This window comes from Coloeus monedula (genome assembly GCF_965178545.1).
Source record: "Coloeus monedula genome assembly, chromosome: 17".
Taxonomy (NCBI): domain Eukaryota; kingdom Metazoa; phylum Chordata; class Aves; order Passeriformes; family Corvidae; genus Coloeus; species Coloeus monedula.
This window is the reverse complement of record NC_138797.1, coordinates 6,264,309-6,291,912: the sequence shown is the minus strand read 5'-3', so window position 1 is coordinate 6,291,912 and position 27,604 is coordinate 6,264,309. Positions and strand designations below refer to the sequence as shown.

At 37.5% G+C, this 27,604-nt stretch overlaps 1 protein-coding gene across 5 annotated transcripts in view; it reads left to right on the top strand.

Moving 5' to 3' along the window:
• The window catches only part of ZMYND8 (zinc finger MYND-type containing 8), a 49,547-nt gene extending 21,943 nt beyond the window's left edge, over nucleotides 1-27,604 (top strand). For 2 of the 5 annotated variants that reach the window (XM_082292848.1, XM_082292849.1), the window contains exons 4-21: nucleotides 3,463-3,681; nucleotides 4,554-4,667; nucleotides 5,482-5,574; nucleotides 6,841-6,928; nucleotides 7,568-7,623; nucleotides 8,080-8,157; nucleotides 9,200-9,315; nucleotides 10,374-10,855; nucleotides 11,195-11,335; nucleotides 13,768-13,920; nucleotides 14,605-15,108; nucleotides 16,860-17,231; nucleotides 18,822-19,012; nucleotides 19,557-19,637; nucleotides 20,579-20,657; nucleotides 21,197-21,436; nucleotides 21,586-21,743; nucleotides 22,033-22,421. In XM_082292848.1, the coding sequence (XP_082148974.1) occupies nucleotides 3,463-3,681; nucleotides 4,554-4,667; nucleotides 5,482-5,574; nucleotides 6,841-6,928; nucleotides 7,568-7,623; nucleotides 8,080-8,157; nucleotides 9,200-9,315; nucleotides 10,374-10,855; nucleotides 11,195-11,335; nucleotides 13,768-13,920; nucleotides 14,605-15,108; nucleotides 16,860-17,231; nucleotides 18,822-19,012; nucleotides 19,557-19,637; nucleotides 20,579-20,657; nucleotides 21,197-21,436; nucleotides 21,586-21,743; nucleotides 22,033-22,047 (3,180 nt within the window). In that variant the 3' untranslated portion in view covers nucleotides 22,048-22,421. Of the gene's footprint in view, nucleotides 1-3,462; nucleotides 3,682-4,553; nucleotides 4,668-5,481; nucleotides 5,575-6,840; nucleotides 6,929-7,567; nucleotides 7,624-8,079; nucleotides 8,158-9,199; nucleotides 9,316-10,373; nucleotides 10,856-11,194; nucleotides 11,336-13,767; nucleotides 13,921-14,604; nucleotides 15,109-16,859; nucleotides 17,232-18,821; nucleotides 19,013-19,556; nucleotides 19,638-20,578; nucleotides 20,658-21,196; nucleotides 21,437-21,585; nucleotides 21,744-22,032; nucleotides 22,422-23,144; nucleotides 23,235-26,304 lie in introns of those variants that run through there. The other 3 variants (XM_082292852.1, XM_082292851.1, XM_082292850.1) reach the window with 3 other exon arrangements.

Genomic DNA, 27,604 nt, shown 5'->3' with positions numbered 1-27,604 from the left:
AGAAAATTAAATTCCCACTCACTGCAGTTGTCCTGGAACAAAGGCTGTGAATAAATCAGGTCTTAAAACCCAGTGTCAATTGTATTTTATTTCAGGATAATCAGGAGGTGCAACTGTATCATGTGGCGGTGCCCTGGGGTCAGTTTGGCTTTTGCTGAGCTTCACTGCAGCTTGGGTTTATTCCTTTACATCTTGGACATTTTCTGGGCAGATGTTGCCCCACTGAAGTCTGAGCTTGTAACTCTTCAGTGCAGAGATAATTTTGCAAACAGTGGAATTGAATCCTTGGGTATTAATTTCCACTTTTTCTTACTGCATTTAAAAATATACGTGAAAACACAGTTGCAGTTGTTGAACTTGATAAATTCCCCTTGGTAAATACTTTTCTGTTTTCCAGGTGTCTCAGACCTGAAATGTACAGGATAGAATAAAGTTGTGTATCTAATGAAGAAAACCTATCAGACTTGCTTATTTTGCTGTGTTTATTACAAGTTAGCAAGAAAATATAATCTATTTAGTTCTGTTTAGCTTTTACAAGTTGCTTTTCATTTAATGTTGTCTTGCATGTCAAATTTGAAGTGGGCATGCCTGAAGATTGTTGTGTCTAAATAGGTTCAAACTCTGCTCTATGTGGTAGTGGGAGTTAATTTAAAGATTATTTTAGTGCTGAGTAGATGTGAGCTGAACATACAGGTTCTAGTTTTGCACTCAGGGTGAGTTTGAAGTATGATGTAGCTGATAGCTGTGCTTCTGATTGACTGATAAATCTGTTTTGAGGTATGACAACCTCCCTGGAAACATCTAACTTAATATTCTACATTACAAAATGCTTTATAATACATGAACATTTCAAGATAACATTGCTAAAATTATAGTTGCATGAAGCTTTGTATTACATATTGTGGGTGCAGTAACAGATCTTCAGAATTGTGCCATCAGGTATTTAAAGTGCTGAAAATCAAGCAAAGAATTAAAGAATTGTAGAACTAAGGTGAAAAATCAGAAACTTCTGACAGTTGGTCAGTTATAATGTAATTGAAGTAGTCAGCTTGTTTTACTACTAGTTTCAATATTAATTTAAACGGAATATAAATAGTGATCTTTTTCTCCCCAAAACAGCACTCTAATACTGTTTGTTTTCTTCAGTTTTCTGTGTCATTCTACAGGTCTTAATAACTTCATTAAAGCCTTTAAAACAGCTACCATCTAGTTGAGCTTGAACTTAATAACTGTTAAAATTTTAACTCCTAAAGCATATTACTCTGTCTAGGACAAGTGAAACGGTCCCTTGATGCAGTTGAATCATTCATTTTCAGTCTTTTAGTTTTGTTCTTTGGGTTTCTCTTGAGTCTGTGAACCCTTTTTTGTTTTGTTTCTTAAGCTTGGCTTAGGCAAAATAAGGTGATAGATGTCTAAATGATAGAAGTATCCTTGAACAGAAAACTAATTCATCTCACGTTCCAGCAAAAATTGACTTCTCTTCACTTTCGATGTTATGATTTCTGTGGAAGTTTCACAGGTTTTGTTTGTCTTAAAGCAGAATCTTTGAGTCTTAGAAAGTTAGTGTGGATATACTACTTATATCCACTTCAAAGTCAGAATATGTATTAAATTCCTCTGGTAATTTCCTTTATCTGCAGTGGAGGAAATGCCCCATAGCTGCATTTCCAAGTACAAAAGATTGAGATGTTGGTCTCACAGCTGTGGTGCATTTAGCTGCAAACAAAACATGTTTCTACACTGGAAATTGCAGCTTTCCCTTCCTCACTCTGGTTTCTTTGTTTGAATGCTTGTTGTAGGGATTCATTTGAAATGGAGTTAAACCCTTATGCTGTCCCACTTATTCTGTAAGATCCCATAGGAGCATCCTTCTGAAATTCTTGTCATGTGATTAAATGTGTGTATATAGAAAGTACAGAAGTAACACTTTGCCCATTTCTGTGGTGGGAACAAAGTCTTTTTGGGCTTTATCATCTGTAGAATAGAAAATGAAAACCACCAAAACTGGCGCAAAATCATGCAAAATTTTATGTGGCAGAATGTTTATGGATAACATCCTTTCTTTGCCTAAAATATTGTATAGTGTTAGATAATCTGGGGGTTTTTTTGAGATACAGCATCTTCAGGTGGGTTGTTGCTTCTACCTTGAAGATGCCTAATTCCTGCAAATAATTAGACCTCCTCCTTTGTAACTTTAGGTATCTGGAAATACAATACCATGGTTCAAAGTGGCATGATGGTGCTTTCTGGGGACATTATTTATGCCCCATGTGACTGATTTTGTTCAGGATGCTTCAAAGGTACAGAACACGCGTATGGTTGCCCTGTTCTGTGAATCACACGGGTGTGTGACAGCTCCAGGGTCTCGGAAGTTGCAGATTTGTAAGTGGTGTAGGGCACCGTTTACAAAATGCAAAATGACCTGAGAATCAAACAGACTGGTTCTTCAGACTACAAGTGTTTGCATAATTACAAGTGAAGTCACGAGCAGGTGGTTTTACATCCAACAAAAAAGTCACATTAAATGAGCTGTCTAAAATCTCAAGGCTGTTTCCCTCCTCAGCAAACCACCCCTCTGATGAATACCAAACAGAGAGTTTGAGTTCCCTTGTCATTAATAAATATAAAGTAGTTTTCCAATAAATGTTAGCAGCTCTTCAAAGCTGATAGAACAAACTTCAGGTATCTGTGGACCCACTTAAGCCATCCCCAGGCTCTTTACTTTTTGTGTTTTGATATCAGCTGTGTCATCTTTGAGCTGTCAGGCTCAAGGGGAAGACCAGTTCATGCAGGTTACAAAGCTGACACTGTTTTCTAGTGCAGGCAAACCAGTGGAGATGTGAGTCTTAAATTCTGATACACATTTAGGTGGTGAACGAAATCTCTCCTGTAGCGGAGGTGGCTGCTCAGGATGTGAATTTGCTCCTTTGTCATCCTTCTCTACAGTTTGCCTTATTAATCAAAATCAGCATTGGCTTGCTTCGTGGTACAAAGCTATAAACTGCTGCAAACTAGCACAGATTTGCATGGTGTTCAACTCCTTGTTTCAGGACTAACTTCTTCAGTTGGCCCAGGTTTAGCCACCACTAAATATCTTGGTATTTAGCTTGCACGGCCCCATGAAATTCTGAGTTTAGAGGGCCTAATAGCTTCTATAGCAATACTACTTTCTTGAAGCTGAAAGTGTCTGCTGGCTTTTGTTGGATTGCATGTCTTGCACTCAATGCCCTCACTTGCCACAAAAAATTTATTTCTGATCTTGAGTGCAAAGTGTCATTCGACATCTGAATAAGCAGTAAACTTCTTCATGAATGATTTTGTGCAATGACTAAGATACTGTGCTTGCATAAATGTTAATCAAACTCTGTAAATTGCTGTTTGCTTATATATTATGAATATTATGATTTGAAAAAATGCAAATTTGTTTTGAAACCAAACCTGTTTTTCTTGCCTACATTTCAGTCAGAACTAAGACATGGTCCGTTTTACTATATGAAGCAGCCACTCACCACAGACCCTGTTGATGTTGTACCACAGGATGGACGGAATGATTTCTATTGCTGGGTTTGTCATCGGGAAGGCCAAGTCCTCTGCTGTGAACTCTGTCCTCGGGTTTATCATGCTAAGTGTCTGAAACTGACAGCCGAACCAGAGGGGGATTGGTTTTGCCCAGAATGTGAGGTTAGTTGGATAAAAGGAATGGATTTCCTTCTTGGGTTTGAGATTTAAGCAGCTTTTCCTGTGTTCTGAAATGTTTCTGGTTTATTCCTACGTTGCCTCTTGGTCAAGGTACCAGAAAAATTTGTACAGAAGAGGAGGCATCCATGGTTCTGCTTTATCACTTTTTCTCTGTGTCACCTGGGTTGTGTTTGCCTTCTTACCACGAGTCTCCAACTTCCTTTATGTCTCCAGCTGTAGAGAAGCACCATTTCAAAGAGTGATCTCTTCATCAGGCATCAGTAATTTTGAAATCTTTCTGCAGTTTTCACTAGCTTAACTTGTGCTTCTTTTGGTGGCCTGATCAGCTTTTCAGCAGTGCAGAAAAAAATGCACTGTGGGGTCTACATAAACAAGTGGGTATTTTGTTACTCTTTTTTTCTGTGGAGTGAGGAAGAATTTAATCATTCCTCTCCGGTGATTTCTGGGGAGAGAATACTTAGCATCCAAGTATCTGTAATGAAGGCAAATTGGTTTATGGCATGTTCTCCTCTTATCAGTTATTGTATTAGAGACCAGGTGACTTTCTCACTCTCACATTGCTCTGAGCCCACATTGTATATGGGAATTTTATGTATTCACATATTCACTTTGAGTGATCTTGAAGATGCTGGATAATTTTTTTGTTTTTTCTTTTTTTCTTCTTTTTTGATAACATACCCAGACCAAAACCCAGGTAAAACAGGCATCTGAAGTACTTACACTGCATTATCAGAAATGTTTTGTTTCTTATAAAACAGCTATTATCTTTCATTTGAATGCTAGAAAGATTCAGTGGAGAAGGATTTATCTAGAAATGTTTGCTGACAAAGTATTTTTTTAATCTGAACTTTTAGAAAATCACAGTTGCAGAATGCATAGAAACACAGAGTAAAGCAATGACAATGCTCACCATCGAACAGCTATCATATCTACTGAAGTTTGCACTACAGAAAATGAAACAGCCAGGGGTAAGGAAATTTTTGTGGTTTTTTTTTTTAATACTTGGATCATGTGTTTGTCATAATCCTGGGGCTTGCTTCCTTCCTCTAGTGGATGATGAATGTAGTTTAGTTTATCAGATTGTCTGTGACAGCTTCTGTTCTATCTGCCACCTATCTAGCACAGACAGATTAGTTTAGGTTGTACAGACTATTTTGGACTGCATTTAAAATGTAGTTTCATCATGTAACTTCTGGATGTATTTTCAGTAGGTGTAATGAAAGTACAATGTGGTTTTCCAGTGAAACGTGGTGGTTTCTTACTCTCTGCAAGTGGACAATGCTGTCTCAGAGATAGAAGGGGAATGGGGAGACATGATCTCTTCCCAATATATTTATATGGACAGGAGCCCTAGGCATTGACACTGTTACATTATTGATTATATGTGTTGAAAATGTAGCTGCTATCTGTTACTAGAAATTGTTCTTACCACAGAAGTTGGTTGTATCACATACTTTTAAAATGCTGAGGATATTTTCTTAAGTGTGGCTAAAACCTGTGTCATTGTGTGCTGTAAATCACAACAGTACCTTTTACAAATCCCCCAGTTTTTGCAATTTCTGCAATTCATCACATCCAGCATGTGAAAAATCAGTTAAATGAGACTTTTTAATTCCTATTGTTCTGCTAATAATTTATTACCTTGCAACGTTTTATAATTACCTTTGAAGAATTTTGTCTGATAACACAGCAGGAAGTAGTATTAGAAAATGAGTGAGTATTGTGTCACTGATGAAACTGTTCAGTATTAGTAACCAGCGTGGTTATTATTTCCCCTAACAGACAGAGCCATTTCAAAAGCCAGTTTCACTGGATCAACACCCAGATTATGCAGAATATATCTTTCATCCAATGGACCTTTGTACATTAGAGAAGGTTTGTATGAAGCTAACAGAGGAAGGTTCCTTGAGTTTGATTGCTGTCTGTAACATTTCTAAAATGTTTGATGGCAGTGGGAGAGAAGTTGCTTAACATTATTTTGATGGGTGGGGTGGTTTCTTGGTTATTATAAAAGTCAGTTCATTCACAGCTTAAAAACAATCATGTTAACTGAAGTTCACTGTTTTGTCTGAGCTAGTAACAAATGCTCAGGAAAAATAGTGGGAAAAAGACAAGCTTACACTGCTGACTTCCTCCTGTTAAATTCATCTGATTCCATGAATGATCTCCAGGAGAGACTTTTTAAAGTAGGATTTTCATTTGATCATTGTTTGTAAGCTATTTATGGATCATTGCTTCATTAATTAGGGACCATTTGATGTATCTCCAGGGGTCATTTCAGACTCATTTTACTGATCATTCAACAAATACTGTAATCTCCACTGCACCTGAGGTGTGGAAGACAAACGAAACAGTCAAGAGGTGGATAATGGAACTTTCATTCTCACTTCAATAGTAATTTGAAAGTACACATAATGAAATTCTCCATTCTCCATTGCTTAATGAAGAGTGAAGCATTGCAGAGCTTTGTTCTGTCAGGACCTGGTGAAGAGACAAGTTTTCATTCTCTGTGTCCTCACAGTGGAGGCCAATGTCTTTATGGTATAAAGTGTAACAAAACCATGGGACTGATTTTATTTAATCAAATTGCTTTGCCCACTGGGTAGACTGTAATATCAAACATATTGTCTAATGTACTGTGACCAGTATTTTTTCTGGGTCTTGTAAAAATTAAAACTGCTGTGGACTGATAATACATCAGTAGAAGGAATCAAGGACGTTTTTCTGCAGAAACATCACGTTCCTAACACTGTGTTAGGAACCATGTTTTTTTGAAATGTTGAAGATATTGATCTAAATAATTCACTATTTAGATTTAATTTAGACAGTTCATACATTTTTGGGGCAGTCAAAAGGCACCTTTTGAATTTGATAGATTCTTAAGCATTTAGAATCATAAGTATCAAAGAATCACAGACTGGTTTGGGTTGGAAGAGACTTTAAAGCTCATCTTGTTCTGACCCCCTGCTGTGGACAGGGACACCTTCCACAGGACCAGGTTGCTCTGTCCATCCTGGCCTTGAACAATTTCAGGGGTCAGTTTTATTTACTGTATGACTGATAAGACACAGCATTCAGGAAGAAGCTGTCACTTTTTACTAACTTCTCTTTCCTGATACATTCTTAATTTCTTCTTTACAGAATGTTAAAAAGAAAATGTACGGTTGCACTGAAGCATTTTTGGCTGATGCCAAATGGATTTTGCACAACTGCATTATTTACAATGGGGGTAGGTATTAATATGTACATCTATCCTCAGATATGAAACTTTAACATAGTTGAAGTCATGGGGCAATTTGTAGACTTCTACACTGAAAGGGTCTTCCTGTTAATGACCGTGATGCCGTAATTTTTTTTAACAACTGGCATAAATAAAACTGTAGGGCCAGATACAGCCTGTGCTGTCACTTGCTCATTCCACCTTAGAGAAAACATATCTGAAATAATCATGGAATGGTTTGGGTTCATAGGATCATTGGATAGTTTGGACCTTATATGACCTGATCCAACCCACATCATTTCATTCCAACCCCCAAATTGCTTTAGTGTTTTGCATTGTGCGGCACTTAATTGAGACCTAATTGAGAAGATCATACAGTACATCCCTCATTGAAAGAGTGTGCCAATGGTGGGAAGGCTGCAATAGGCCACAAAAAGGAGCATTTAAAGATTATTAAATGTTACATTGAGAAGAAAAGTGCTGATGTTCTGCTTTTGTAAACATGTAGTTCATGCATATGTTTTTACATAGTTTTTTTAGATGTTCTCTTTTGGTTTCATGAATGACTTTTACATCTGGAAACTGTTGATTTTATCATAGTTCTAGCATAACAATTTTCTTGGTTAAAGTATTTTATTGTTTCCTCAGGAAATCACAAATTGACACAAACAGCAAAAGTCATCATCAAAATCTGTGAGCATGAGGTATGAGTGCCCCAATTAAATTAATTTTTCTGTATGTTTAGTGTTCCATTTCATGTACTTGTGAGTGACATAATAAATAGTTTATAAGGTGTGTATTGCAGATGGATAGTTTTTGAGGGCTTCCTTATGTTTAGGTACACATATCCACGACCTGCAGAATGGCATTGGACAAGGGCATTGCTAACGTGTCTTCCACTAGGATATTCACTATTTATAATTAGGACTTGTGGGGAGGGGAGGGAAGAGAAGAAAGTGGATATATGGATTCTGCTCAAAGGCACCTGTCTTGTTCATGAATATTTGGAGTTGGAAAAAGAGACCGACATCTTCTGATGCATAGATGCACTTTTTGGTGGTTCTTTTACTGTAACAATATGATTTTCCTCTAAATAAATGCAAATGCTCACACTTTGGACTCTGTTTAATCTCTCCAATAACTTTGCTTTTTCTTTTCAGATGAATGAAATTGAAGTATGTCCGGAATGTTATTTAGCTGCTTGCCAAAAACGCGAAAATTGGTTTTGTGAGCCTTGTGTAAGTTAAGAATTATGGTAGTCTAGCTACTACATTAAACTAGCAGCTCTCATTTGACTGTTACCCCCTCTTTGTTTTAAACCTGTGGTGGTTACTGAGTCAAGGGAAGCTGCTGTAGTTTACCTCGTAGTTTGTGCTGGCGTATCATCCTTGTGGAGTCAGACTGTCTGAAGATACTTAACTGTTAAGATTGCAGGTTTTCACAAAAGGATTGGTCCAGTCAGAAATAGTTGTAAAGGCTGTCAGCAACCAGTTCACAAGTTCTCTGTCCTCAAATATAAGGTAACTGCCTTGTGCCACCTGTGCTTACATGTGGTACCCTCAGTGCTCGGAGGATTTCTGAAATGTGAACATCTTTCTGCAGATGTGCATCAGTTTAGACTTGGTTTTTCTTTTGTGACCTGTTGATAGGTTGTATGTTTTCTGTTTAATACTGAACTGAATTTGGGAAGACTCCTTAAAATTCTTAAGTAGAAGTGTATAATCCATCAAGTTCTTTCATGGGCTGTCCTGGTTTCAGCTGGGATAAGAGTTCATTTTCTTCTTAGTAGTTGGTACAGTGTTGTGTTTTTGATTCAGTATGAGAATAATGTTGATGACACACTAATGTTTTGGTTGTTGCTAAGTAGTGCTTACCCTAAGTCAAGGACTTCTTAGTGTCTCATGATCTGCCAAGACACAAGCCTAAGTGAAAATTAGAATGTTTCAAAGATTGGCTCTAGCGTAACTTATGTTATGCTACATATTTGGAGGGGACTAATCAAAAATAAATGAATAAAGACGTGCAATTACGATAAGTTTAATCAAGATATGTAAGATTTTATGTTTTGGGAGTTTTTTAAGTACAATTTTGTTATTTTGTCCTCTCAGGATTTATTATGTTTATAGTAAAATGGAATCTTGTATTTGGCAACTGCCTTGTGCATATTGGATCTTTATTGAATCTAAGTAATACATACAATTTTTAAAAAAATCATGTTTATTAGATTTGAAGGTAGTACTGCTTAGGTTTTCTTACTGTGTATTTTGCCTCTTCCTCTAGAGCAATCCCCACCCTTTGGTCTGGGCTAAACTCAAAGGCTTTCCATTCTGGCCTGCTAAAGCACTGAGGGATAAAGATGGGCAAGTCGATGCCCGTTTCTTTGGCCAACATGACAGGTGGGAGTTTAACCAAAGGATGCCTTCGGCCGTACTTAAAAAATTCACGTTGTAATTTTGTGTGCTTACAAGTTTTTGGATCCTGTCTTTAGAGCCTTGACCCTAACAAACTGTGTAATACTGTAGCAAATACAGTTTTAGTTCGTTACATGATGTCTGTGGAATGTGAGCTGTGTTTGTAAGATTACATACACAGTCTGGTGAGTATGCAACTTAATTCCTGTGTCTGGTGTTGTGCTGGGGAGAACTGCAGTTCTTAATGGTGGAAGAGAACAATGAAGTCATTTATGTTGTGTAAACAACATGGGAACAAATACACACCTGTAGGTTTGAAAAATACAGAAATATAACCTGTGTTGAAAATGCCAGTTTTGCTCCAAAGGGAGTTTTCTGTACTTGTGAATCCTCTGCTTAGATGGGCAGGGCCATGATGAATACAAGTTAATTTGTCATGAATTGGAAATATAAATCTATAAACATGTGCTGTAAAAACCCCAAGTCTATAGGGCCATGGAATAATTAAGTTAAAGTTCCTGGCATCTTAGGATCTTGGGAGACAGTTTCAGGGTCTGCTTCATTTCTAGATAAATAAAATCTGTCCAGTACTTGCTGATAGAACTTTTGCTGGCATTGAGGAGTTTGGCATGGCAGGTAAAATGTTTCTAAGAAGGTGCTTGTGAAGTATTCTTTTCCTTAACTGCTTTTTACATTTTAGTGCCATGACAGAAAGATAGACTCTTTAGCAATGGTTGTTTTGTAGTTATATAGACTATTCCAATTAGGAATATTTTGTCATATTTGACCAGTGTTACGTCATGTTTTATTGCTACTGGGTAAAGTAAAATAAGCTAGTGATAATCCAATACAGTTTGCTTACTTACAAAAATTAAGCACTGAAATATTAAAAGAACGTAATGATGATTCTTTAAAATTATCTGAGCTATTTGTATCTTTATGATTCGGCAAAAATAAATCAGTATGTGCATAAAAGTTGGCAATGTCAATTCACAGTATGAAATGTAGTTATATTATCTTTTCTTTCTCTGTTTTATATATAGGGCCTGGGTTCCAATAAATAATTGCTACCTCATGTCTAAAGAAATTCCTTTTTCTGTGAAAAAGACTAAAAGCATCTTCAATAGTGCAATGCAAGAAATGGAAGTTTATGTTGATAACATTCGTAGAAAATTTGGGGTATTTAATTATGCACCTTTCCGGACACCATATACTCCCAACAATCAATACCAAATGTTGTTAGACCCTGCAAACCCAGCTGCTGGAACTGCAAAGACAGACAAACAAGAAAAAATCAAACTGAATTTTGATATGACAGCGTCACCCAAGATTCTGATGAGCAAGTCCATGCTGAGCAGTAGCACAGGTCGCAGGATTTCACTGACAGATATGCCACGGTCACCAATGAGTACAAACTCATCAGTTCACACTGGATCTGATGTTGAACAGGATGCAGAGAAAAAAGCAACTTCCAGTCATTTTAGTGCCAGTGAAGAATCCATGGACTTCATTGACAAAAATACAGGTAAAAAAAGAAAGGAGGTACAGGACTTTGGTAGTGGACTAGTTTTATTCCATGTACTTTTTAAAGACAGGCTGTATTACTACTGGGTTTTTGAAGAAATTTTAGAAAAAGTGATGCATTTAACTTTCAGTATCACAGATAAGAAACGACAGTTCTCTCTGACACATTGAGAAGGAATGAATAATCTTGAAAAGTGACTAAACCCCTTCAATTTAAATAGCAGAAAATAGTTGTAGCTATCAAAATGAATGGAGAGTGGAAATAAATAAAAAAATTAGAATTGTCATGATTAGGTGTTGTAGTATTAAATCTGTCTTTATTAATTTTGTACTTTTTCAGCTTCTCCAGCACCAACAAGAACAGGTCAAGCAGGGAGCTTGTCAGGCAGCCCCAAACCTTTCTCTCCTCAAGCATCAACGCCAATTTCTGCTAAGCAAGAAAGAACTTCCACTCCAGGAAGCATTCTGAATCTCAATCTTGGTTAGTCTTGATGTTTGAAAACCTAATATTCTTACAGCTGAACAAATTATGGTGGTATCAGTGCAGCATAGTATGAACAAACATGCTTGTTATGTGGCTTTAAATTAACAAAGGTCTTTAAATTAGTCACATGTGTAATTATTGTCTCATCAGATTTACTGGGTTTTTTATTTTGTAAAAGAAAGTTATTGTTTCTTGTTGATGAAAGGAAGTAGTTAAAGGATAATTTTTTTCTTAGCTGACCTGTACAAATGAATGTGTCTAAACAGTAGGTAAGTTTCTAAATGTTGTAATGACATGAACATTGCTGCTCTTCACCATTCAGTGTCTCTCAAGTGAATTGCTGGCAAGGTTTTCTTGTGATCTTTAGGATTTAGGATTTACTAGGGCTTCTCTCTTGCTGACTTCACATCACCTCCTCACTGACCATCCCTCTCTAGGGAGGTAGATCGATGAAAGGAATTAGCAGAATTCTTGAAGTCTTGAAACTCCCTAGAAGTAAATTTTGGGATTGTGGAATTTTGAAAGATGGAGTAGGTAAGTACTAAGTTGGTAAAATAGTTCTGCAAGCCAAACAGATGTACATCAGTTTCCTCAGTCATGCTTCGTTCCTGTGAGCATTCTGATTCAGTTCTGGCTACTTTTTACCTCCACGTGATACTACACAGAGAACCAGGATTTTGCACCTTGGTGTTAGCCAGGTATTTCAGGAAGGCTTAAGTTCAAATAATGAATTCATGTCTTCAGTGCCTTACAGATATTCTGATTCTGGATACAAGCTCCAAAGTCTGTTTTTCAGTGGATCGTGCTATATGTGTGGACATAATTGTAGAATTAATTTCTCCTGCTGCACTGCAGCTGATGCATTTGGAAAAACATTAAGAAATACATAGTGCTGCAATTGTTTGAGCCACAGATGGGAGACATCAGCTGGAGCATAGAACACTTTGAATAAATAGCGTAGATGGGAAAATCCGATGTTATGGTCCATGAGCAATACCATAAAAGGAGTGCTTGTATGCTTTCAAGTAGAATATCTGGGGTTTTTTCAGGTTTAGGGGAATTTCCTTTGTTAAATATACTTTTTGGTGATGGGAGTGAAAATGGCAACTGTTCTTCATTTAATAGTGTCAGCTGTGCCAGACATGGATTCTTCTACGGATGTTAGAATTTTTCCGTCGTATGTGATGTGACAAGGATTCTCTCTGCAAACACAGAAGTGAGAGTCCAGAAAACAAAGACACTTTGTATCTTGAGCAGAGTGCTAGGAGGACTCTAATGATCTGCAATTCAGAAAAAAGGAAGGAAAAATAATAGAAATGAGCCATCTGTTGTTACTGGCAGACTTGCTAATTTGAGAAATGGAGGTGTGAATGAGCAAGATAGACAGGGATTTGGGGGGGAAAAACCCGTGTGCCTGATATTATAGGACCTGCCCTTGGATAACAGAGGCAAAAACAATAAGAATATACCTTGATATGAAATCCAAACTTTAAAAGGATGTCTGGTCAGAGGAATCATTGGTTCAGTGTTTTGTATTTATTTCACTTTTCTCTAAGTTGCACATCAACAGAAAATGTCTTGTAAATAAATATATATATACACATACATTGGCTCTTTTAATCCTACCACAAGCCAGCTGAAGGAGCTAAACTGGCCAAACATGATTCTTCTCTTCATTCTTTCCCCGTTCTTCATGGGTCCTTCCTCTTCCCCCAAGTAACTCCAACTGATTCGGTGCCCTGAGCACTGATGGAGTGTCAGCACTCCCAGCGAAGGGTAAAGGATAAGGACTTATGCTACAGAAATACATCTCTGAAATGGGAAAATTGAAGCAAAAATGTGAAACTTAGTTGCTAAGACAGTTTCAGCCTTAGCACTGTAGTATGTACTCTTTGCAGACAGATGTGTGCATTTCAGAGTGAAAATTCTATACATGTAGATGAAAACTCAAGATTTTGCTGACATATACTGTATTATTCTATCTTTAATTTACTAATCTATCCAGTGAAACAATCCATGTTTTTGTATGTATTCTCATGACCTAACTTTTGGATTTTAAATGATGACTATAAAGACTTTTATTTCTATTCAATTTTCTCTGTGAAGGTAGTACTCCTTGTAGTAGATAGCAATGGTGGTTTAGTAGGGGTGCTGTCAGACAGCTTTACAAACCTGAATGGGGATTTCTTGAAAAATTCACATTGATGAAGAAAGTGTCCCCATAATCGATGCATGTGTTTTGTGTGTGAAGAGAGGAAGAATCCATTTTTTGTGGTAGTCATTTTAGAGTTATTATTTAGCTCATAATTATTAAAAAACGTGCAGTATGTTCCTGATTGCATTGCTCTTTGGTGAAACTTGTTTTATCTGGATTGTGATCTCGGTTCCCTTTGTAAGATATTTTTCTTAGTTTCTGTTTCTTTTTGCAGATCGTAGCAAAGCTGAGATGGATCTGAAGGAGCTGAGCGAGTCAGTCCAGCAGCAGAGCACCCCTGTGCAGCTCATCTCTCCCAAGCGGCAGATCCGCAGCAGGTTCCAGCTCAATCTTGACAAGACCATAGAGAGTTGTAAAGCACAACTGGGTGAGTGTCACTCAAGAACACAGTGGACATCAGATGGATACACTTAAATAAGTTTTTGAATAGTAAAACCGTAATTATTTTACATTTTAAAACAAGAGTAGAGGATATTTGAACTCTTTGAGGCAAGTAGAATGCACTGAACTAGTTTGCTTTATAACACAGTGAGACCTGATGCTTCAAATTTTTGTCAAAAAGCTTTCATCTTTTAACGTGTATTTGTACCATGCTGATGTAGATAGTATGAGAGGATTATAGTCTTGTTTGCTTTGCATGTTGAGAAGTTGGAGAATTCTGTCTAAATTCTGTCAGTTACACAAATTAGAATGAATGTAAGTAACTATTATCAGGTGAATAGCGTTGCTGATTTTTAAGGTGGCTTCTTGTGGATAAAAATAATTTATTTTTGTATTTGCCAAGATTGGGAGTTGAACAAAAGAGCTTGCAGGTAGTGGGAAAAAGCAGTGAAAGGAGGGCCACTGAATGAAATAAAAATCTTAATTGGAGTATGTAGAAGTTTATTCTTGTACATTGTGGTGCTGGGATAGAGCACTAAGATTTGTAGCTTAAGGACTGATCGTTAAGATAATGGTGTGTGTACACTTTGTTCCAGTATATAGAGTATTTTCCTGGTAATGTCAGTCAGTCTGATGTCAGCATGCAATGTACTTTTCTTCCCACAATTAGGAATAAATGAAATATCTGAAGCTGTTTATACTGCAGTAGAACACAGTGACTCTGAAGATTCTGAAAAGTCCGATACCAGTGACAGCGAATATAGTGATGAGGATCAGAAATCAAAGAATGATCAAGAGGATGGTGAGGACAAGGAAGGTACAAGAAGTGACAAAGAATCATTGAGCTTGAAAAAAAAACCTAAGCCTTCAGTTCAGAATGAAGACAAGGAGGAACTTAAAAGCACAAGTCCAGAAGTGGAGAAAACAGAAGAACCGGTCAAGGAAAAGGCCGTTTCAGACACTGAAAAAGAATTTTCTGAAAAGGGAAAGAGTTTACAGCATCCTGCAAAAGAAAAGCTGAAAGGTAAAGATGAAACAGACTCTCCAACTGTGCATCTAGGACTGGACTCTGATTCTGAGAGCGAACTTGTCATCGATCTAGGAGATGATCATTGTGCTCGTGAAGGAAGGAAAAACAAGAAAGAATCTAAAGAACCTTCTCCTAAACAAGATGGTAGGATGAAATGATTTCCTTTTATTTTTTTCTTCTCTTCTGTAGGACTGTTACCAAAGGTAGAATTGCTACCTTTATTTTTGCATTAAGATAAAAATATCGATATTAAAACAATTTTTAGGAGTGATTGTTCATACTTTGTGATTATGAAAAAAGTTTTCGGTGCCCATTGTAGTTTCTGGTTTAAACAAAATTTGTTTTGCTGTTTCCTTTCAGCAGTGTAGAACTATGAATATCCCTAATTTTTGCTGTGTGACAAATGTAGAGTTTATTTTGCAATTTTTACCACTTTCAGTTGAATCTTTAAATTTCCATTGACCTCCCAACATTTCTGGTATAGAAGAAATTAGAACTTTCCAAACATAGAAATTGCATAAGAAGCCATTCAAATCAATGTAAATACTCTCAGTCATAATCAAAAGAACAACTAAATCACTTGTTGTCTGAGATACTGTACTTTGTTCTTGTGTTGCTAAAAGAGGAAAGCAATCTCAATGAGTAATGTGCTTTTGCTAAGCTTGTTTTGCATGTTAGTCTTTTGACAACAGAAAATAGAAAACCAGATTTAAATGGTTAGATTGAAAAATATTTTACTCTTCATAGAACTTTTTATCTTCTTGTTGATATTTTATAGCATATTGGCTCAATCATTTTATTTAAAATAGTGTTTTCAATCCACTAACTAAGCATACTTTAGAAGACCACTTAATGCTCCTGAATTTTGAATCTTAGAACTTAATGCATAAATGTTACTATGAGGTCATCAAGAAATAGGCTTATAAAATAAAAAGAGAATTGTAATTTTGGGTATTCTTGTTTAAAAATTAATTAATTTAAGCTTTATGAATTTCAGAACCACCGATTCATGTGGTCTAAATGAGTGATGGTCGAAATAATAAGTAATCCTAAAATTTTACTTTGATAGAGAGGCAAAGAAATAATACATATTCTGGGTGAATTCAAAACTGAACACAGTACTTGAAGTGTGGCCTCACCAGTGCCAACTATTGCAGGACAATCACTTTCCTGATCCTGCTGGCCACTCTACTGCTGATACCAGCCAGGATGCCGTGGCTTTCTTGGCCACCTGGGCACATGCTGGCTCATCTCCAGCACCCCCATGTCCATTTCTGCTGAGCAGCTTTCAAGCCCCTCTGCCCCTGCAGTGCTGCAGGGGGTGATTGTGACCCAAGGGCAGGACCCAGCACTTGGCCTTACTGAACCTGATTAAGTTGTCCCAGCCCATTGATTCAATCTGTCAAGATCTTTGCAAAGCCTTCCTGCCCTCTAGCAGATGAGCACTCCTGCCCAACTTGGTGTCATCTGCATTTGGTTGTCAATGTCAGGTCGCTGTTGTTTAGAAAGTTTTTAGTGTGCTGTTCCTTCAGTTACTGCTCAGACATTAATCCTTTAGAATGTTTTTTTTTCTCCTGAAAGCAATTGGGATGATGGGTGGAAGTGATAAGGCAGCAACATCTTAATAAGTGCGAACCTCTCACATATCTTCTGCATGAGGTCAAGCTGGTTTTTCTTGGTTTTGTACTTTTTGTTTTGCTTAGTTACTGATGCATCTGAATTGCCACCAGCTTCAACTAGACTGAAATGACTTTACTTGTAGAATATTGATTACTTTTGAGGAAAATAATTCAAAGCAGACTGGAAGGTATATATGGCTGTTCCAAAAACTAGATGGAAAATAATGAATCAGATGTGTTGGTGAAAAGCTGGCATAATATTTTATGTTTGTTTAGTTGTAGGTAAAACTCCACCTTCCTCCAGTGCAAGCACCCAGCCTCTACCAGAAACTCCAGTACTCACCCGCTCCGCATCCCAGACCCCCCCAGCCGGTGTGACAGCAACCACCAGTGCTGCTTCTACTGTCAGTGCTCCCTCTGCTGCCACAGGAAGCCCTGTGAAAAAGCAGAGGCCTCTGCTGCCCAAGGAAACCGCCCCTGCTGTGCAGCGGGTGGTGTGGAATTCTTCAAATAAATTCCAGACATCTTCTCAGAAATGGCACATGCAGAAGGTACAGAGACAGCAGCAGCAGCAGAGCCAGCAGTCTCAGTCACAGCAGCCTCAGTCCTCTCAAGGGACAAGATACCAGACAAGACAAGCAGTTAAAGGTACACACTTTTCTAACCCAATGTGCCTGTGGTGCTCAAATTCCCCAGTAGTGATCTCAGTGCTCCAGGGGTGCCCAGCCAAGAGTTCTTGTGTGTAAACAAAATCTCTAAGTGTGGTTCTACTCTGATAAGTGCCTTTAGAATACAAGTTACTCACCATACCTGCTCTTTCTGGTGTGTATTTAGAGTCATGTCTCCTTATTTTAATGACAAAAAAATTTGGTGTGTCTGTATAAATATTGTTGCTTTTCTTAGCCAAAACATACTTGGAAGGGTGAACTGAACCATTTTCTGGATTATATGCTAAAACCATTAACTATTCCACTTCATGTTTACCAGTGTCACCTCAGCATCTACAGATTGCTTCCAGTTTTGTCTGACAGGCAATTGGTCTGAAGGGTTTTTCAGAGTATAATTTGACAACAATGAAATTACCCAGGCTCCAGGATTTGTCTTTGAAATCCCTGTTGTTTAACGAGACTTTGATGCTAGTTTACTGAGCAAACACCTCTGGCATTTCAGAATGTTTTCACAACTGTTTTCTCACCATCCCTTTGCTGGAGCTTTCACCAATAGCAGGCACAGGGTAATACAAGCCTGTGCTGCTGTTGCTTCACTTAACAGCAACTTTATGTAGATCAGCTTCATTTGTAATTTCAGCTTAATAAATGGAAATGTTTACTGCTGTGCCTAATGAGGACACATTCTCCACTCTGCTGACACCACTGGCACGCAGGTGATTTTAGAGGAGAGAGATTTTAGGTTCACATACAGACATTTACAGAGGCTCATTTCTCTGGTCCCAAACTGCTTTTGTTTTTGTCATTTGAGTGTGGAGGAAGTGGTGTCTTTCTGCTTGTAGACTGCACAAATTGATACAGTAATATTCAGTGAGGAAAAACAAATGTGAAAATTGGAGAAGTTAGATGTGAAACCTTTAACAGAATCATACTTTTAATACACACCTTAATAGTATGGGCTAAATTTTGTGTTCAGCCCATGAGTTTGTTGTTTCAATACTGTTTACTATTGAGCACATCATAGCAATGTTCCATCTTAAATATTATAGTCTAGAAATCTGTCAAGTGAAAACTATAAAATCTATAGATTCCTCATATGCTGAATGGGCATAAACAAAAATATAACACATGAAGATGAATAACTTGTTTATTCCACTACTGTTCCAGTTACTAAGTAGTAATTCCACTACTGAGGATATTTGCAATGAAGACATCTTTTATAATATGAATCAGTAAAAAGAGCTTGAAAAGTTTTGTTCTTAAAACTATAAATTTTTTAAAATACTTCAGCAGATAAGTCATTAGAACTGAGGGAGACTTCTCCACTGGCCAGTCTAAGATGATAAGGTTCAAAGTTGTATTTGCTTCCTTACCTTTAAGCCTTACAGTTATGTACAAGTTCAGTGGCTGGGCACTGTGTAATTAATCATATGATGGCACCATTGTGTAAATAAAGCAAGTCTGAAATGGTTATGTGCAGACAGTTAAGTTAGATATTGAAGGTAGAAGTTTGCCTACTGTTTTCATAATTCCTTGTGTGATTGATCCACTCAATGTTCTCTTTTCTTAGCTGTGCAGCAAAAAGAGATCACCCAGAGCACTTCCACATCCACTATAACCTTGGTCACAAGTACTCAGCCTATTTCTATGGTTACCAGCTCTGGTTCTGCAAGCACACTTTCTTCCTCACTTAACACAGACTTGCCAATTGCAACAGCTTCAGCTGATGTGGCTGCAGATATTGCTAAATACACCAGCAAAGTAAGTTCTGGAGGAAGGTTTTAATGAAGTTGTACTTTTCTTTTAAAACACCCTAAAATTTCATCAGGTGGTAACTTGTCATAAATGTGTGTTCATGCATTAAAACAGTTGCTAAGTTGTTCAAGAGAAGGGGTGTGGTACTGGTCTCAATCACAGTGACAGTGAGGGAAGGGACATGAGCTTTCCATACTCCCTTAGATCTTTAGATTAAAAAAATCAATGAATACTATATATTTTTGCATTGAGTTTCTTCCCCAGATTCGTGGTTATATATTTTTTGTTGATAAATTATATCAGTAGCAATTTCTTAGAAAAGTAGAAGATCAAGCAGTTCACCAGTTCAGGACACTTAAAAATCAGAGTCCTGATCAAAACTGTTATGCTCTACCTTCTAAATAAGTAGAACCAGGTAAATTACATGTATTTAGGCAGAGAAAGAAGGGTAGCAATATAGGTTCCCAGTAGAGGGCTTGAAAGAAAATGAAAGTGGGAATCTACTAAAAATATATATAGAAGAATTTTTTTTTTTCTTTTTGTCTTTCAGATGATGGATGCCATCAAAGGAACAATGACTGAAATATATAATGATCTTTCAAAAAATACTACTGGAAGTACAATAGCTGAGGTTAGTGCAAGATTAAAAATAAAACCAACTTGTATTTTAAGTTTGAAAAATGCAAATTAGTATTTTTATGTATAAAAATGTGCCATGTAACTGTATCTACGAAGTATTATATATGGAGATTGTCAAGAGATACTAGTATCTGTGGGCTCTGTAAGATAAGCATTAAGCCATCAAACCCAGGTCCCTAAATCTTCTGTCAAGCATTTGTCACCTTGTTTAAAATTAGAAATTAAGTCAGTTTTTTTGAAAATAAAATTTTTGTAAGCTGTGTAGTGCAGTAGCTTATTCCAGTTACGTGATTATGACCATAGTTTTAATACTTCTTTAAAATACTTTGAACTTTTAACATTTTTAATGAAATGCTATACATTGCTTTTAATTTTCCCTAAGGGTAGCACTTAATATCTTCTAAGGGGTTTTTTTTTAACATTGGAAAAAGCAGATTAAGCAGTGCAAACTAAGTATTAATGGGAACAAATAAAGCTCAAAGTGTGATGATTTATTTACCTGTTTTAACCAAAATAAGGAAGTCAAAGTTTTGAGCAAAGATATTTGTATTCGTGATCCACAGTGAATAGAAAACCTTGCTTTTCCAAGCCTCAATGTCATACTAATAAATGCAAACAGCACTTTATAGGTTCTTGATTCCAGTCAGAAATTTGAGACTTGACAGTTTCAGAGGAATCAAGAGTTAAGTTTAATAAAATTTTTTTGTCTTCAAAGAATCCTGTGCTCTTTATGGTGAGCAAATCTAGCAAACAAGTATTTAGAATACATCACACTGGTTTGGGGTTTACTATTGTCTTGTCCTCATGTTAATGTGAAAGAGCCTTGATGTAAATGATGGCTCATTACTTTGGGCGTGGTTTTTTATATAATAATTATGTATTATACACCACACCCTGTTTATTATTACTAACTATTACATTTTTAATATTTAGATTCGACGTTTGAGGATTGAGATAGAAAAACTTCAGTGGTTACATCAACAGGAACTTTCAGAAATGAAACATAATCTAGGTATGAAAATGACAGTCCCAAACAGTGTGTCAGGTACTGTCCTACATGGAAAATGGAAATGCTTGTAGTATGTGTTACTCTCATCACATGATGCTGCACATTGTCTCCCTTGGAACTTCCACATTTTTCTTTGTAAAGACACCAAGATACGATGAACAAATTAGATGAGAGAAGAAATGGAATTCTCTGTATTTTCTGATTATTGAAGCAGAACAAAAGTTTGGGCTTGTAAAGAAAAAGCATGTTAGCAGCAGCTGCATATGTCCTTTTTGTGCTTGTGCTGTATTCTCGTCCTTTGTGGGACATCTAGAACTACAGTGCTAAACAAATGGAAGGTAATGGTTAAAAATCATGGTGCCAGAATAAGAAAAGAAGATGGAAGACTTGCATTTGCTGAGTAGGTATGAAACAGATGCCCAAACTCAGGGAATACCTTGACTGCTAGTTTTAATGTCATGTTGTCTTTAAACTCATATTAGTGTTTTGCTCCTTGCTGTTGGGTAGAAATGCAAACCCATCTTTCTCTGGATTTTGAGTAGAACTGACAATGGCTGAAATGCGTCAGAGCCTGGAACAGGAACGAGATCGTTTGATTGCTGAAGTGAAGAAGCAGCTGGAACTGGAAAAGCAACAAGCAGTGGATGAAACCAAGAAGAAGCAATGGTGTGCCAACTGCAAGAAAGAGGCCATCTTTTATTGCTGTTGGAATACCAGCTACTGTGACTACCCCTGCCAACAAGCTCACTGGCCTGAGCATATGAAATCTTGCACACAGTCAGGTAATGGTGCCTGTTTCACAGCTGAGGGGGTTTGGGTGGGTGGATGGATCCACAGTGTCTCAGTTCTTCATGTGCAGATGGGACCCTGAGGAGGGACTGTGGACTGGCTCCCATGAGTAGTAGCCTCATCCTTTTTTCCTTTATTTTAGCTACTGCGACACAGCAAGAAACAGATACTGAAATTAGCACAGAAACACTAAATAAATCATCCCAGCCCAGTTCAAGTGTGCAGTCTACACCCACAGAAACAGCCAGCACCCCTAAGGAAAAGGAAGGTTCAGCTGATAAAAGCAAAGAGTGTGTTACAGTGAGTATCATCACTTCAAACAAAAATAACGTGTAAGATTTCTCTGAAACCTTCCCCTAAAGGCTTCCCTGGAGAAGCCAGGAATTGGTAACTATTTGCATTACTTCAAAGAGTGTGTTTTGGGGAGTGATAGAGATTTGTGGTTTTTGTTGTTCATCTTGTAAAAAAAACCTCCTCTGTCCTCTGGGAACACCCTTTCCCCTTCACTTATTCCCAATAAAACCTTATGTTGGCTTTATTCATCCTTCCAGCCAAGGGGGACTGGACCTCTTTCTCTCTCTCTCTCCAGGACCCATCAGTGTAGCTTCTGGTCTGGATCTTTCGATACAAGTTGCCTTCTGATAAGCAATACTGACTGCAGCACTTCCAAGCCCTTCTTGCCTGGGGGTTCAGAGGCCAAGCTCAAGACCTGCATTCAAACCAACTTACTTTCTCACCACAGACTGCCATTAGGGTACCACAATGTTCCATAACACTGATACAACACTTCACCTGGATCTACGGTTAACGGAGCAGTTTTGAAATCTTCCATAGCATCTACTCTAATAGTTTTCAGTGGGCAAGGATGAGCAAATGCTCTAAAAAAAGGGACTTAACATTGCATATATAGAAAATGTTTATAGAGAAGATTCTGCTTTCTAGGTAGGGCTTGACTATTAGCAATTTCGGCATCATTTTTTTTCTGCCCTTGCAAGATTTATTAAAAGAAAAATTTTAGTGGGGAGGGGGGTGGGGCTGATCCTTCAAACCTTTACACATGATCCTCCACATCAGTAGGAGCCTTGTTGTATTTTAAAATATTAAAAGCAAACTAATTTTGTAGTATTGTGATTCCAGCATGATGTCTCATTGAGATAGTCCTGTAGAATTGGGAAGCATAGTAATCTAGAGAGCTGTGTTCATTTCTTGACACTTTTGCTACTGTCTGGTGTTAGATCTCTCGGCTTGAAATGTCATCTAAGGGAGTAACTTGGGGAGCAGATTTGAAGAGGGGGAAAAGAATGTGCTGTTTCACTTAAGTGTTTTGATGAAGTTGGTTAAACTCTGGCTCATTCGGTTAATGTTTGTATGCACTGTTATGGCAGCACAAGCTTTGTATTTCTGGGTAAGTAGGGAATATGAGACCTAAAACCTGCCAGGGAATAATTCCAGTTAAACAGATATGGAATTGCTTTTATATAGATGTTCTACCTGAAACATCATGCTGTATACATTGATGATGTTCATAATCTGAATTTTGTTTCATTAACAAGGAAGTAACCTGTGAATTCATTAAGATGCAAATTTTTAACACAAAGGAAACATCCAACATAAATTTCATATAATAATAATAATATAACAACTAGGTGGAATTTATGTAAAAGCTGAGGCTTCTAGAGGTTGCCGGTGCTGTCTCTACAGATAGCAGCAGGTGTGACAAGCAACCAGCCTTTAAAACTGGTCCAGGTACTGCAGACCACCACCTATATTCCAACTACTCAACCCACAATTTTAAGTACAACATCATAATTTAAAGTCTGCAGCAATGCTGTTCCTGGCATTAAAATTGCTCAGTATCTCTGGGGGGTTGTCTCCGTCTGGTGTTGTATCAAGAGATGAATTCACTGGTATAGTCTCAACTTGCAATGCAAAATGCTTTATTTTGCTGTGCAACATTCCACCCTTTCACTCCATTCACGATTGCAAGGATTCAGAACTCTTTAAGTGCAAAGGCACTGAGGACAGGCAGAGGCCATTTCACATTATTGGTCCGTTTCATGTATATACTTGACCACAACATCAATGTAAATATATAGAATTCACTTAAAATATCTTTTAAATATCGTTTTGTCTATGTATCCTAAAGAGATTTAGAGATTTAATTATTTCTGAGCTATGCTTGATATTCCTGTGACATCTCAGTACCTGTAAAAAAGGATATGCATTTGTCAGCAGTGTCTCTCCCATGCAGTCTTGCACATTAGCATTATGAAACAAGAAATCGCATTGGAATCAGACCTGGGATTTTTCCATCAAAGGCTTAACCAAGGACAACCGAATTCCCTAGTGTCAGTCACAGTAGATGGGACAAAAGTGAGTTGGATTTTTGTATTTTATACACCATATTAGCCCGTTATTTCAGCTGGTTGTGCTCTGCAGTGCTCATGTCAGAGTCAGCTCCTGAGCTGATGCTGCCCTGGTCATGGCACATGCTCTGCCTCTGTGGTGGGTTCAGCAGGCAAACCCATGTGTGGGTGACTTCATTTCTGACTTAATTTATAACAGTGTGTAGTATTTTATCTGACTTAACAGTGTACCTAACCCACCCTGTGACTGTGAGGCCTGATGTGCTGTAGAAGTTCCTCTGTCTCTCTTTCCCTGTGCACACCCCCGGCTGCAGGACACACCTGTGTGTGTTGGTGGATATGTGCTCATGCACAAAAAGTGCTTCACAGCCATCAGATTCCACACAAACACAGCTCTTACTGGGGATTGAGACTTCCCACATTCCTCACAGCATTTCAGTTCCACTTGGTCTCAGCTGAGACCATTGTGCACCATTGCAGCATTGGCCCTGAGTTGCTTGGACTGAACTACCATTAACAGTAAGGTTTTGTATGTGTTTTAAAATCCAATAGCAGACATCTAAGACATCAGGCTTCTTTTGTGAATAGCTGCAAGGTTGTAAGATCCTACGGTGGTTTTATGTAATATTCAGAAAAATGGCAGTTACCCTCATCAGTTTTCTGTAACACAAAGTGTATTGAGTTATGTAGAACAGAACTGGAAGGTGTGAAAGGTTTCCAACTTTATTTGTGCATGTTTATAACTTTGTACACATTTGCATTAGTCTTGCACAGCTACAGACACCTCTGTATTCTAATGACTGCACGTGCAATTTAAATAATTTTAAACCTTAGTGCATGTTTAATATGTATGCAAAATGTACATATGTGTAAAACTGGCAGAGGTGGAAAATTTACCTCTCAGGGAATGATCTTAACACATTTAAGGAGTCTCGCACATTCCATATTCCGTTCGCGCTAAGAACTGAAACTTAATTATTTCCATGTGTGTAAGTGCATATATTTAAAAGCAACTGCGGCAACCTTAATTTCCCCATCTCTAGTACTGACAGTGACTTACATAATGGCTTCTTTAGAATTCAGTTTGCACTTTGTGTCCAACTAGGAATTCCTTCCTCTGAACAACTTCCATTGTACTTTCTGGGTACCGTTTCCATTGAACCTTGTAGACACATCTGAAATCATTACAAAATGGCAGTAATCTGGAATTTATTTAGCAAATTGGTGCCATGTTTGTTTTTTATTCTTTCTGCAGTTAAAATAATGTAAAAATATGAACCCATCATCTTTGCATTCTGGGGAATGGAATGAGTAGGCTTCTGGAAGGCACAGACTCAGTCACAAAGGAGCTGTAATCCATCTCAGCAGGGATACTCACAGTCTTTCTGGAATATCATTAAGACACTCATGTGGTTTCTTGAATCAGTGTGGGAAAACATTGGGCTTCAGTGAACTTGTATTTGTTCTTCCATGTTCTCTCTGGAATGTCACACTACCATTGGGGGATGATCTGGGCATCCCTTTCAGGTTCCTCAAAATCTCACTCCCTGTTTCTTCCACAAGATGTTGTGAACTGAAATAGATGCGTTTGATCACCACTTGTGCATCACTGGAATTGTATCAGAACACACTTTGCAGTTTGTATGGTAGAGACATTTCTAGACTTTCTCACGTTTTTGGAGGAAGGTTAAAATACAGACTTTAGGTTCAATAAATCCTCTTACAGATCTCCAGAGTGATGTGACCTTGACCAGATTGTTTAACATTCTTGTGCCTTTGTCTCTGCATCTGTAGAATCAATTACCACCTATAGAGATGTCCTGAAACTCCATTTGTTGAGATGTATAAATCATGATCTGTATGATGGAAGTGAAAAGTTTATTCTATATTAATATTTTTACAGGGTGTGTAAGACAATTCCCAGTAATGCTGATGTTTTTGCTATTAATTTGTGCAGAAGTTAAATAGTACTTTCTTTTGTTCAAGTGGATGTTCTTTGTTCTCTTCTGTATAGACTGAATGCATGGGGGAAAGTTCCTTTTGGGGAAAAAGATTTAAGTAATGTGTAACAAGAATATACTTATAAACAAGGGTATTTTTGTACTCCAGTTTGATTTGTCAGAACTTTTTCAAATGACAAAGGATTTTCTTAGCCCTTTTTCTTCTTCCCATGTGTTAGTTTGCAGAAAATACATAACTGGATGTAACTCTGAAACCCTCACCCTCCAAGCACAGACAATGTGTGCACCCCTATAGCACCTCCTGTCCCTGTAATTCTATAGCAGTGATGAGAACACAGAAACTCTTGGCTATAGGGAAGTAATGCACTACTCTCTCCCCTGGAATGAGGTAATACTGCGGTAATAAAGGTATTAGTTCTTGCACAAAATTGGAACTTGTTCTGGATTTCCCCTGGAAAATAAATCTCTGTTTCTGTGGTCATGTTTATGTGACCTTTAACATAACAATCTGTTTCTCTTGGTTTTAATCCACAGACCATTCCTGTAGTGGTAAGTCCTTCTGCTGGGACAGTGGCAATGAGAACTGGAGTTCAGTATGTTCAGACCACAATGCCAGTCCAAGTACGAAGAGTCTAACTGCTAACAAGAAGTTCATACAGTTGTTGGAATAAATAAATCTAATAGAAATGTGACAAATAAACACAGTTCTTTGGATTAACCTCAGAGGTTCAGACTTTAGCTTTGTGTATGTGTACAAAGCATTAATTACACTACATTAATGTAAAGCATTAGTGCTGGCTTAGAAAAGCTGAGGACAGGTAAGATCCATATTAAATCTATGCTTCTTTTGTAAATAATGTACAATTTGTGGATGTCATTAGAGTACCATCTCCTTTTTTATATTTGTATTGACTTTAACTTATAAAGAGTGTTTGAAGTTGGAAAAGGAAGGTTTAAAACAGCCTTATCACAACCTAATGCTGAAAAATGGTCTTGGGAAACTGCATCAAATAATGTGAGAATCTGAACAACTTTTTCCGTTTGGAGTGAAAAAAATTTCTGCACTTTGAATCTCTTGTGGAATTTCTCTGAACAACCAAGTGATGAAGGATATCTTTTTTCAGTTAACTCTATTAGGCAAATTATGTGGACCTGAAATCCATAAAAATTTACACTGTTTTTCACAATGACCAGGCTGACAACAATATTCATGTTGCTTACAGGTTAAAATTAATTTAAAATTTCATTCAGTCTAAGATCAGAGAATTTGGAAAGTGTAATAGCAGTTGGTTGTAGCAGGATTTCTGATACTGATATCAAAGATTAAGGACAGTAAAGTTTGTTCCTGTGCTTTACAGTTTTCTTATTTTTAAAAAATCCTCCCAGAGGACTTTGAAAAAGAACTAGGTGTGGAGAAAAACATGGATTGGGAAACATGGGCAAAGGACTCTTGATGCTGGGCCAGAGCATGTATTATTTATATGATGGAATTTATGTTTTTATGTAAGCATGAAGCAGTACAGTATGAGAGGAAGTACCCCCTGGAGATGCTGTCTGTTACACTGAGACTGTAGTCCCATTTTGTATGTTGTGTAAAACGAAAGCATTGAACAAAGCAAAGGTGATGTATGTATATGAGAAAATTAATTGTATGATATCATTCCAGTACATTCTGTTGTACATTTTAGTCATGTTGATTTCTCTCATTGTTTATATAAGAATGCGGTTTGTACAGTCTCCAGCTAGTACCCAGATTAGAGGGAAAAAAGTATTAGAAGAAAGAAAAAGTGAGAACAGAATATTCATTAATTGCAGTTGTGTCAAAACTAGCCTA